The 13,478-nt window shown below is 40.3% G+C and overlaps 1 protein-coding gene across 1 annotated transcript in view; it reads left to right on the top strand.

The window, feature by feature from the left end:
* The window catches only part of r3hdml (R3H domain containing-like), a 6,423-nt gene extending 2,444 nt beyond the window's left edge, over positions 1 to 3,979 (top strand). Inside the window, exons 2-7 of the mRNA XM_034202594.1 lie at positions 295 to 450; positions 595 to 697; positions 1,522 to 1,640; positions 1,764 to 1,866; positions 3,082 to 3,197; positions 3,862 to 3,979. Of these exons, the coding sequence (XP_034058485.1) occupies positions 295 to 450; positions 595 to 697; positions 1,522 to 1,640; positions 1,764 to 1,866; positions 3,082 to 3,197; positions 3,862 to 3,979 (715 nt within the window). The remainder of the gene's footprint in view (positions 1 to 294; positions 451 to 594; positions 698 to 1,521; positions 1,641 to 1,763; positions 1,867 to 3,081; positions 3,198 to 3,861) is intronic.
* Positions 3,980 to 13,478: the final 9,499 nt, after the last annotated feature.

The raw sequence follows: 13,478 nt of genomic DNA, 5'->3' as shown, positions 1-13,478 counted from the left end.
CAAAAAGCATGCATGCAGTGATCTGTAACTTTAACATTCTTGACACAGTTTCTTGTTTTTCCTGGCCTTTGTAATCATTTACTCTGACCTTATACTGACCCCCCATTATATCGCCTGCATTTCTTTATTGACCCCCTATGTCCCCAACACTTTAACTCCCCACCTGTTTGAAATGTGTTAATTGCCTGATAATGATATAAACGTGTCTCCTTCTCAGAGTCGTGCAGAGAGGTGGTTCAGCTGTAGCCTCCCCCTCTTCCCTCTCCTCCCCCCTCTCTTCCTCCCCCTCCGCAGGCCTCGGATGGCAGCAGCCTGTGTTCAGCTGTTGTTGGCTGCCTCCCTGTGGCTGCCTCCTCTCTCAGAGGCTGCTGCTGTCGCTCCTCTCAACGTGAGCAGAGCTGCAGCTGAGACCCCGTCTGACCTCTGGATGCTCAGTGCAGCTGAGACCCCGTCAGACCTCTGGATGCTCAGTGCAGCTGAGACCCCGTCTGACCTCTGGATGCTCAGTGCAGCTGAGACCCCGTCAGACCTCTGGATGCTCAGTGCAGCTGAGACCCCGTCTGACCTCTGGATGCTCAGTGCAGCTGAGAGCAGACGCAGAAGAGAGGTTTCCTCCAGAGAGATCAACGCTCTGCTAGATTACCACAACCGAGTCCGCTCACAGGTGTTCCCCCCCGCAGCTAATATGGAGTTCATGGTGAGGGAACGCTGTGGAGAGGGACCAGTGCTGCAATGTAACTAAATACATTTACTCAAGTACTATAAGTACAGTTTGGAGGCACTTGAGTATTTCCAGTACATGCTACTTTATCATTCTAAATTTGGAACCAAGTTTAGGCCAAACTCAACTCGGGATACCACATTAATATTCTGTCCCTTAAACAGCAAAGAAAACACATCTGCCTTTTCATCTTGATATTTCAGATTCTGTCCTAAAATTTAGAACAGAACATTGACATATTATTGTTGATTGGGAAATCAAAGCCTCAAGCTTTATAACAAAGCTCTATTTCGGGACCCAAATTCCAAAGAAGTCCATTTGGATTTATGATATTGGAGTTTTGAAACACCTTTGGGTCCAAATGATTTTTAATGTTAATGATACACCATATCTCATATAACAACATACTATATTTATACCTTTTTATTTTGTAACCTTCAAATGTGAAAGCTTTGTTTGTGAGATGGGAAGGTTGTAATGAATGAAAGTGTTCAAGTCAATTGGACCCCGAACCAGAATGAAATGCAACCCATCTCAAGTGGAAAAATTAAACCACACCTGAGCCCAAAACTCTTGAAATGTATTCTGCATCTTAACTAACTTATAAAGCATGTAACACAAAACTATCCTTATTGGCTTATTTTATGGTACAAAACAGTTCAAATACAGAGGCACCAGATGTAGGTTTCAGTCTTATTAAAACTCTATAGAACAGAGTTAATTATGTTGTTTTCTTACAGTAGAGAGTGAAATGAATGACCCCTTTATCTCTCATTTCCTCTCTATTCATGTCTCTACAGCTCTGGGATGAGGGACTCGCTAAGTCCGCTGACTCCTGGGCCTCACAATGCGTTTGGGATCACGGTCCGACACAAGCCATGAGATACATGGGCCAAAACCTGTCCATCACTACAGGAAGGTATGAAGAATCAGCTCTTGATTTCATGCACTAATACGGTCTTAAAATACTATGACTACAGGATTAAAATATCCAAAAATGCATGGAGCTATATGTGAATGACTGAATGTGTGTTGTTTTTAGATACCAGTCCATCACTGATCTGGTCCGGTCCTGGTACGAGGAGAGGCATCACTTCTCCTACCCGAACAGATGCAGTGGAGCAGTTTGCTCTCACTACACCCAGGTAGATGTCTCTTTTGCACAGAGGAAAAGTTGTAAATGGATTGTATTCATCCAAAGAGGACTCCATGTTCCCAATGAAACATGTCTAAAGTCATGGTTTTGCTTCTCTGGGATACTGTAACCATGCAACTGCATATTCATTACATAAACCTTCTTTCCTACATTTATATTACTATTACTTATATTACCATTTTATAATTACAAGTTATACAATGAATAAAGCAGCCAACAAGCTGCACCCTCAGCCTAGTTAATAATCCAGTCATTTAATGTTTTCAGAAATATTATATTTGGAGATATTTGTGGGGCGGGGGGGATTGTAGAAAATAGTCATTATCCTGGAAAGGGCCATATTTGTTATAGTTAAAGGGGACCTATCATGCAAAATGCACTTTCTGATGTCTTTATACATAACTATATGTCCCCGGTGTGTCAGGGAACTCACGCAGTGTCAGAAAATAAAACCCTCTCTCTTTTCCTCCGTACCCAAATCTCTAAAAACGGGGCGACAACGGAGCTGATCCAGATTTACGTCCGATATGACCTAATATCTGAAATGTGGACCCACGGCCCTATCAGAAAGTTGCTATCAGAAACAATGCCCGACTGTTTTGGACGTAATATGGTCTGTGTTTACATTAGCATCGCTAACACTCGGAGCTAACCTGTACTGGAGAGCATGTGTGTGAAGAAGCAGGAAGTAAAAAGGAACTCACCTTGTGGTATAACCGGCAAGAGAGAAAGCCTTTGAGCTCCAGACTGTTTCAGATCCTTGATAATCCATGATATGGCGTTTCATCAGGGCAGTATTTAGTTTAGACAGTAGCTGCCGGGTCCTGCATGAGCTCAGCCCCCTACTTTAATCCATTTTTATTTTCTGTTTTAAAGCTTTATCCCCAAATCAGCACTTTAGAAACCGGAAGTGAAATAGAGGGATATGAGGCATGGCTAGAATGGGTGATCTGTTTGGTCTTCATAGACATGTTTTTAATATATTTGTATATATCTGAGACCTATTGTCTAAAAATAGCATGATAGGTCCACTTTAAGATTTCAGATTCAGCTCCCTTAACCCCATCCTAATAATTGACAGTCCCTTACTAAAGATGATATATGAAACATATCAACCCAGATTACTTTTTAAATGCGGAGAAGTGCATGGTTTCCTTTTATGGATAAACTATAAGCATCAAAAAGTGTTTTTCTTTTCTCTCAGATGGTTTGGGCGAGCACCAAGAAAGTGGGATGTGCCGTCAGGAATTGCTCCAACATGAAGGTGTTTGGAAGCACGTGGAAGGAGGCGACGCTGCTGGTCTGCAACTACTCTGTGAAGTAAGTCAAGTTTAATAAATACAATTTTAACAGCACAAAACCGGTCTACACAATTCCTTATTTTTGAATTTATCATTGGCTTTTCAAGGAGAGAAAACAACTCATTCCACACTGTTGCGCTGGAAATAATTAAGGCTTAGAGTACTTACTGTAAGAGATAAAGTAAAGTAGTGACTCACTTACAGATACTTTATTGGTTTTATTGACAACAAGAATATACAATAGTTACAGTATCGTTCATTAATAGGTATTTGTATGAAACCAACATGTTGAGGGGAAACCCACACATTAAAAATGTCTTATAGCTAAAATGGGGACATTGCAGAAGCTATGGAAGGTTAAAGTGAAAAGACTACTGTGAGGAAATGTTGAGGTTAATCTACTTGGAGAACTGTAAACTTGACTCTGCTCTGTTTGTGGATGTGCTTTTATTGTATTTTTGTTGAATTTGCAAATGTCATTATATTCTTGGTCTGTACTTTAAACTGATTTCTAGTATCTATATATTTGTTAGCATTATTTTGTAATCTGCTATGTCTAATGTTGGGGAATGTTCGGTTGTGTTTGTGCGATGTGATATATCAAAAAAATAAATAAATACATGTTTAAAAAAATAAATAAAAATTACCTTATAACTAATATTATGTTCATTTGTTTTTTTCAGGGGCAACTGGGTGGGGGAGGTCCCCTATAAGAGGGGCAAGCCTTGCTCTGTCTGTCCGTCCAGCTACGGCGGATCCTGCTGGAGGAACCAGTGCTCCCCAAAAACAACACCCAGATGACTTACAAGACTTTAACACACTGTGTTTAAATGGAAGAAAACAAAGTCATAATCCATGTTAAATCAAGTTTGACGATGTCTGCATAAAATGATGCAGCTCTTACCACTACGTTCAAAGTAAATCTATATTAATGATATTTTAAAATACATTTTTATATTTTCAGCGCTGTTGATCACTAACAAAATAACCTTTCATAAGTTTCCCATTTTTATATTTTTTATAGACATCCACAGCGATTGTTTGCACTGTTTTTGATGAATTTGGGTGACGTTTTATATGCATTACCCCCCCCCCCAAAAAAAAATAAGCACTTTTGTTGTATATATTATATTTACTATGATCTTCTAACCTGATGGTATATATTTTTTTTGTTTAGTGTGAAAATCTGTCCAGTCATTCCTGCAGTGAATGTGTTTAATTCACAGTTTGCCTGATGGCTGAATAGTAATTAAGTTATAAATAAATTATGACGCTGTGCTGTGTATATATAAATAAATAAATGCTCCTGCAGGAAATGTTCTGTCCTGCATTTCACCTCATTACATCTCTCTCCATTCAACCCTCGGAGACTTCCTGAGCCATAAAAGAGACTCATGCAACTTTTATGGTCTAAAATATGAGGGATCAGCTGTGCTTCCAACCACACACACACACACACACACACACACACACACACACACACACACACACACACACACACACACACACACACACACACACACACACACACACACACACACACACACACACACACACACACACACACACACACACACACACACACACACACACACACACACACAGCAAACACAGTTCCTCACAAACAAAAGTGTAATGACTTTGAGGATTTAATAACCATTTATCTGGCAGGTCTTTGTTCTAAAATGGAGAGTGGCTGCTGACTCTTCATTTCTGTAATATTATAGTTGTTAACTGCAACTGTTTAAAAAAAAAAAAAACTGTATGACTTTCAATCTTCAGGATGTCATCACCAGTAAATTGAGTCCACAGAAAGTAAAATAAATAGTTTTTGAAATAGTTTAATACAATTATTTGCTGTCTTGTCTTAAGATGACAAGATGATGCTACAGGAGACAGTTAGCTTAGCTTAGCATGAAGACTGGAAACCCAGGGAAACTGATAGTCTGTCTCTGTCACTTTTGTGCTTTGTTTTCTCTTGAGGATGGCATCACCAGTTAATGACTCCACAGACAATTAAAGAAATAGTTTAAAAAGAAAATAGTTTGATAACTAATAATAATTCACATTTTTGTCTACTAGCCCTATAAAGCCACAACTTTTATCTATGGTTTTTGTTACATAGTAATAAGTAAGTTTCAGAGGTTTTTATTTGAACTAGCCTATAGCTGTTTTTCCAGGTAGCCTTTAAAGTATTTACCATAAGCTAAGCTAACTGGTTGCAGGCTGTAGTGACATTGATCCTCTTACTTAACAACAGTAGCCTACTAGCAAGAGAACAAAAAGTGCATGTTTTCACAAAATGTGCTCAAGCAACTATAAATCACATAAAAACACCAGTATTGTTAAAGTAGGTGATAAATCCAGAATCTGACGTATCGATTGGATGTAAATCATGTTCATCATCATTATTTCAACCCAGTCTCACGGCATTTCGTGTTATAGTCACAAAATTAATCTATTGATTCGTGTTCACCAACATGATTTCTCCATTTTTTTCCTGTCACACAGAACGTTTTTAAAAGCAATGTAAATAATAACAATTAGAAGGAAAGAAGATTGAAAAAAATGCAGATTTCAGTATTCTGAGGCTCTGAGCCCCATTTCTTTTCCTCGCGGACAGCAAAAAAAGTCCGACATTATACAATTTAAAATAAAAACAATAATTGTGGCTTGATATTGAGTAAGAACATATTTTTATGAACCTCACAGCTTCCGGTCTTCCAAGACCCGACCGGACAAAAAGACGTGTTGCAGGCACGAAACATACTACCAATAGAAATACATTGCTTTTAAAGTCGTTCTGTGTGACACGAAAACAATGGGAAAATCATGTTGGTGAACACGAATCAATAGATTACATTTATTTTGTGACTATTACACGAAATGCCGTGAGACTGGGTTGACTATATATGAAAATGACCTAAGAAAACGAGTCAATCTTCCTGTGAAATTGGTCAAATGTATCAGATGGAGCTGCATGATGCCACATTGGATTGTATGCAGTTAAGCATGTGGGAAATCTCCATTTAGGACAGGAAGTAATGCACATAGTATTTTTTAATTAGATTTCAGTGGGTTTCCTGACATCCATTTCCATTTAGGCCCAATTTCATATTTTTCCTTCAGTAAAAACAAAACTGGTGAGGTTACTCATCACAGTTTGCTCGCTGCCACCCTCAGTACATGCTCCACTCCTCTCAGTCTTTTATTTGACTCCCCACCCTCCAGCTTTCCCTCTCCTTTCTGTATAAACTCAGTTTCTTACTCAGCGCTCTTAGTCACTAATCTGTATTTGGAGAAACTGCTATTTGGTGCAGAGAAAGAGGGAAAAGCACATAATAACTTAATGTCTATTTGAGTTTCTATCATCATGTTGCCTTAGTTACAGCTGCTATATAGATTGGTGTCCATACGAGCTAGTTACTGTTTAACCTCCCCACCCACATTTGCCCAGATTAGGAAAACCAATAAGATAACAGCGGCAACACCGGCCTTACCTTGCACCAACAACACCCTTCTCACACTACAGCAACCTGCGCCAAACTTCCACATTTTACACCTTATGGTGAGGGAGGGAAACGTGGATTTAAAACACATGTTTGAGAGGAAGCAGAGGACGACATGGTCAATGTAAACACACAAGTCGCTTCAAGTATGGAACCTCCATTTGGTGAGTACACACTTTTTGTAGAAAATAGGTGTAGTGTGGGACAGCTGCTTGGTTTTTTCTTTCTTTTTCGCCGGCTTGTGCAGCATCTGTTTGGCTCCGGAGCTCTGCTGGATCACAACAGAATCAGAAGAGGGGAAATAATTATCATCGCCATTTGTGTCTGCCTTTTTCACACGGCTGTAATCCAGGAGGTGTGTCAGAGATATGGAGGTTGTTAAAAGAGGCCATGGGAGCCGAGCCTGATGGTGATGATGAAGGCTTTGAGCTGTCGGAGCAGTGAGGGAGTTTACAGGTTGATTTTAAAGTATTTGAGCTTGATGTTGTTGAATACAAGAGGGAGTTTTGAGAAGCTGCATATTGGAAAAGGCAGATGTACTTTTTCTCCTAGCTAAAATATTCTCTCACTGAAAAGCCTGAAATATGAAACTTTGATAACGCTAGCTTGGTTGGGCTCCAGGATACAATCCCCATCATGTGCACAGTACTGCCTCTCCCACCAGCTTTCTAATACAGCAGTTGATGGAGGTTTTGTTTTTACTCCTGTGGTCATTCATTGAATGATTTGCATGTCACAGTGGGACCAGAAGATGCAAATATTACAAAGCTCGGGCAAAATGAGAAGTATAATCATACATACATAATAACGCATCGGTGAAATGGGTTACAATCAACATAAGAATATCAAGACATGACCCACCACACTAAGATCTGATGATTTACGAAACATTGCCCACTAATAACATTTAACAGTTATGAAACACATAAAGAGGCCAACAGATTAGTATACATAATGTTCAGAGGACATCAGAATCAGAAACACTTTAATCATCCCAGGGTGAAATTGGTTTTCGGGGCAGTTGTTCCATTTTTAAATTAATAAAATAAAATAAATGATACAAACATAACAGAACATTTGTAATACAAGATAAAATAAGATGTATAAACATAAACAATTTAGGTAATATAGCCAATAAAGGTCAAATAAAATAAAAGTAATAAAATGTATATCAGTATGTAGTGTCTCTACTGGGACATGTCTCCACTTATTTTCACCCTCTGTCTGAAACCAGAGCCCAGTCTGCTCTGATTGGTTAGCTCTGTTGTGATTGGTCAACTACTTAAAGATGTCCCGCCCCTTAGCCAATCATGTACAATGTGTTGGAGCGCTAGCAAAACAAAGTGTTACATAATGATGTCACTGTATTCCAGAAGTAAACAAAATAGTCCAATGGAGGCGTTTCAGGCACCTAACCCTAATTACTAACATTGATGTGTGTTGTCTTAATCAGCTTTATCCTTTAGATTTGATGCAATAGAACGCAATCAGCTGACAATGTATGTGTATTGTATGTGTATTGTATGCTCTGAGCCCCATTTCTTTTCATCACGGACGGCAAAAAAAGTCCGACATTATACGATTTAAAATCAAATCAATAATCGTGGCTTGATATTGAGTAATAACATGTTTTTATGGACCACACAGCTTCCGGTCTTCTCAGACCCGACCGTATCCATTTGCGTCTCATATGCACGCAAAACTCGGACTCAGAACTCAATGGGAATAGTTGGCGTATGATAGGCACGCAAAATCGGACTTTAACGTATCTATTGCACGCATTTTCCAATGTGTAAAGTCGTGTCATTTGTACGCAGACTGAAGAGAGTGGGTTGGTTTTTATCACACTGTGGGATCCTGTTTTTTAAAATAATGATTATAGCATTGGTCACCTCTTTGCCTTCTTCATCCCTGAGCAGAGCATTGTCTCACCTGCTTTGCATTGATTTTGAGTACAGTCGCAACTTTGTTTTTTATCCATATTCTCAACAAATCTTCCAAAACCAGGACGTTAATGTTACAAATGCATTCTTTGGCAGCTGCCTACACTAAGCCTCTTTTTGGCCTGGATTGGTTTATAAAGTGCTTCTTTGTCCAAACAAACTGCAAGTCACTGTTCAGTTTGCTGCAAAACGGTGCTGACATTAAGACTCTAGCAGGCGATACATATTCAGCCCTTCTTCAGATTATAGGTGCCACTTTCAATATGATAACGAAGGCCAGGAGTTATTTCCTGTACCAAAACAGTCTCTTTTTAAATAATGTGCAGAGAAAAGCTTTTGAACGTTCCTATTAGCAATGTAACTAACCTCGTGCAACACACATTACTTGTGTCAGACATATGGGATTAATGGCCCAACGGTCACAACCTGGACAAACTCCCGAGCTGCGCTGTTGGCAGAATCACTTTGTGAATGCAAACATGACAGCAGCCGTTCAACAGATCCTCAGCAGAAATCTGTTTGCCTTCAGAGCTGAATGACCCGACGGAGGCCCCACACCGTCTGAGTTAACACGTCTAATAAAAACCTCTGCCTGTCAAGACAGCAAGGTTTTTCACGCTCTCATTTTTTTATAATGTTGGTCATATATGATGCATGTTGCTGTGTGGGACCTGATGAAGATTTGGCATGAATTAAACACATTAAGACTACCTCAAATGTGCTAAACATTGCAATGTTTGTATTCAATGTTTTGAACTGAAAGTAGCGAAAGAGATATATGAAGATATTTGACTTCATTCGCAAAAGCATCATTTGACTCTAGTACTATCAGCTAAAAGTATAGGCAGCAAAATGCCAGTCAGTGATATATATACTGATGCATTCATAGGTTAGCAAATTCTTTCCATTTGAGATTTTAACGTTGGAGCAGGTAGTTTATAAACTGCTGGCACTTCCATTTATTTATTTTCTATTGGTTTGGAGCTTTTGATCGTACCACAAGATCATCTTCAGCAGATGATGTTGCCCAGTTGTTATGAAAATTGCAAAATCTTATTTTTCTCTGTACACTTAAATGCAATAGCAGTACCAAAAGGACTTGTTATGCATATACTGTAGTGGCCATTTCAAAATCAAATATTTTAAATGACTGTGTTATGATAAATGCATAATTGTATCTATCGGCTGGTAAAGGTTGAGCTCATTTTAAATACTTTATATATATATATATATATATATATAATTGCAATTTATCTTGCTAGTCAATCTGGGCCAACTGGACTTTTGGGGAATTACTGTATAGGCTAAAAGACAAATGCGCTAAAACAAAGCGTAGAAGTATTACATTTCATTTACGATACGATACTTTATTGTCCCCGTAAGGAAATGTGTTCTGGACTCCGTCTTGCAGTTCCGTACATACACATATCATCAGTCATACACCGTTTGAACAAACACAATACACAGACGCACATACTGACAATGGCGACCTATTGCACTACACTCATGGCCAACATTTAAAAAGTACATTTCATTACATTTGACTACATTTCATTTCATGTGAATGTTAAGAAGCTTAATGGACATAGGTAGGAATGAGTGCTTATAGCGGTTCAGCCTGCTCTTGGGAACCCTGAATCTTCTACTAGAAGGTAGGAGCTGGAATTCCGGGTGGAGTATGTGGGTGGGATCATTTGTTTGCCTGTCTGATAATGGACTGCTTGTATATGTTTTGGAGAGATGGGTGTTTTTTAACCCCCATAATTTTCATAGCAGTCTGTACCAGGCGAGCGATCTGTGACTTTGACTGCACTGTCAAGTTACCATACCAGGCAGTAATACCATACCTAATGATGCTCTCCAACACTGCATGATAGAACAGTAACATGAACTTCTGGTCGACTCCGAAAGCCCGGAGTCGACGCAGAAAGTACAATCGCTGTTGAAGTCTAGAGCACAGACCTTGAACATGCGCCTTCCAGCTGAGTGTATTATCTAGATGGACACCAAGGTACTTATAGGAGCTGACCTGAGCTATGGGTTCATTGTGGATAACCACCGGCCTAAGGTCACCCACTGCCTTTGGGTCCCACACCATCTCCTCAGTCTTCCTCACATTCAGCACTGGATGGTTAAAATCACACCACTGCACACATCTCTCTATTTCAGAGTGATAAGCCGATGAACTGCTGCCTTTGTGCATTAAGCCAAGGATGGCTGTATCATCTGGGAATTTGATGATATAATTCTCCGGGTGGATTCTCGTACAGTCGTTTGTGTACAGTGTGAAGAGGACCGGGGAGCTCACACAACCCTGGGGGGCTCCTGTACTCATGGTCCGGGGCTCTGAGAGGGCATTGTTGACCCTGAGATGCTGAGTGTGATTGGTTAAAAACGAGAAATACCATTTCAAGATAAAAGGATTTATACTGATCTTTATCAGTTTTTGAAGCAAGATGTGAGGCTGCAGTGTGTTAAAAGCCGAGCTGAAATCCACAAACAGTAGGCGTACATATGCCTTAGGGTCTTCCAGGTGTTTAGTGACCAGGTGTGTGATGCTATTCAGAGCATCGTCTGTGCCACGCCCTTGCTTGTAGGCAAACTGAAAAGGGTCTAAATGTACATCAACCTCTTTCTTTAGCAGCGGCACCATGATCATCTCAAAACATTTCATGACAATGGATGTCAATGCAACAGGCCTAAAATCATTGTTTACCTTTGGACAAGGTTTTTTGGGGACAGGTTTTATTATTGATTTTTTCCAGAGGGTGGGGATGGTGTGAAGATCAACAGATTTTTGAAATATGGGACACCATGCTGATGTCAGTTCTTCTGCAAATGTCTTGAGAAGGAATGCAGAGATGCCATCTGGCCCTGTGGCCTTCTTAGTACAGGTGTGTTTAAAAAGTGATCGGACCTTTAAAGGGTCAATCACCACCCTTCCATCCTGGTCAGTAGCAGAGATTGTCTCTAAGATGTCTGTACAATCAGAGGAGAAGTCCTGGGTTTCAAATCTCTTGAAAAAGTCATTCAGTTAATTTGCTTTTTGCAGGTCATCAGAGGTACAGAGAGTTTTTTTAGCTGGAGTCATATTTGTGATTGCCTTCATAGTGTCCCAAAGTTCCTTGGAGTTCATTGTAGAAAAGTTCTGTTCAATAATGTCCTTATGTCTCCTTCTAGCTTCTCTGAGCATGTGGTTAAGCTCCTTTTGCACACATTTCAGTTGCGTTTTATCCCGGTTTTTAAAAGCTATATTGTTACGATTGATGCAGTCCTTAACCTCTTTAGTTATGTATGGTTTGTTGTTGGGGTACACAGTTATTTCTTTCTGAGGTATCACATTGTCAGCACAGAATTGTATATAGTCAGTTACCGTCACAGTAGCATTATCCACGTCCATCTCATGAAAGATACTCCACTCAGTAGAGAGAAAACATCCTTTAAGAGACTCTATGCTGTCACTAGTCCAAACCTTTACAGTCTTGGTCTGTGGTTTACTTCGCTTGAGAACCGTTTAGTAGGTAGGTATTAGATGAACAGTGTTATGGTCCGAGTTCGAAAGCGGGGGTTTGGCTCTACTCACATATGCGTTGTTCACATTTCCGTAACATTTGTCTAGAATTTTATCTTCCCGGGTCTCACATGTAACGTATTGTTGAAAACCGGGTAGTGACAGTTCAAGTTTGCAATGATTAAAGTCCCCTAGAATAAAAACCGGAGCGTCAGGAGTGTGTAGTAGCTGCTGGTGAACACAGTCAGTGATTTGAGCTGCTGCACTTGCTGCGTTCCCGCTGGGTGGAATATAAACAGTGCAGAGAATGATACTACCAAACTCTCTAGGCAGGTACAGGGGTCTTAGGCTCAAGCACATAAGTTCAACGTCGGGGCTGCAGATAGTCTTACGCAAAGTGTGTTGTCTGCACCACTTTTAATTACAATAAGCAATACAACTGAGCAACAAGAAACCTTCTGGTAACTTTGCTTAAAAAACAGCCAAACTATTTCAAGATCAAAGAGTCCTATTGAAAATTCCTCAGCTAACAAAGTGAAATTGAATATGAACTTTATTAAAAAATATGATCTAGCTGTAACTCAGAGGCAGAAATCTCCATTAGCATTTTGTTAGGAGCATAGGTATTACACACTGTTCACTTGACACCATTAATCCGGGTGTTCAAGTCTCCAATCAAATCTCATTGTGACAGGCATTAGGGGGATTATCCCCGGCGCGTTGGGCCCTTACAGCCGGCCCCGGCCCAACAGCAGCACTATCCAGGGACAGCCTCTTCTCCTCCAGCCGGCCTCAGCCTGGCCGGGCCCCAGAGAGCCGCCGAGGCTCAGGGGCCTCCTGTCCGCTGGCCGGCCCACTGTCAGGCCTTCAGAGGGATGTACGGCCAGGATGGGACGCTGCACTTCACAGACACAGGTACAAGTGACGGAAACACAGAGAGAGAAGGCTGGGAGATTCAGGAACCGGTGTGTGTAGATTATTCTAGAAGCGAGGGTGAGGGTCTTAAAGCCGATGGAAGTAAAGCTGCTGCACGCTGAAGTACAATAGTGTTGTGTGTGTTTCAAATGCTGCTTGAATCTTTAAAAGAAGTGAGTTGCAGGAGTGGAAAGCTCTAGATGTTGACTGTTTACAAGAGATGCTTCATTGAGGAAAATGCTTAATTAATCTGTTAGCCAACAATTTCGTTAAAATCCCAATGATTGGATTCTATGCATGCAGTATTTAGGATGCATGGTAAATCAGTAATTCAGCATTCAGCTCAAAACACGTGAGCCTGGTTTACTGCCGTGAGTTGGATGTGTTGTGCCGTGTGTCCACATGAGGGCAGTATAATCAGT

The sequence above is a fragment of the Gymnodraco acuticeps genome, unplaced genomic scaffold (genome assembly GCF_902827175.1).
Source record: "Gymnodraco acuticeps unplaced genomic scaffold, fGymAcu1.1, whole genome shotgun sequence".
NCBI classification, from domain to species: domain Eukaryota; kingdom Metazoa; phylum Chordata; class Actinopteri; order Perciformes; family Bathydraconidae; genus Gymnodraco; species Gymnodraco acuticeps.
Note: the sequence above shows the minus strand (reverse complement) of the source record. Positions and strands in the feature narration are given on the sequence as shown.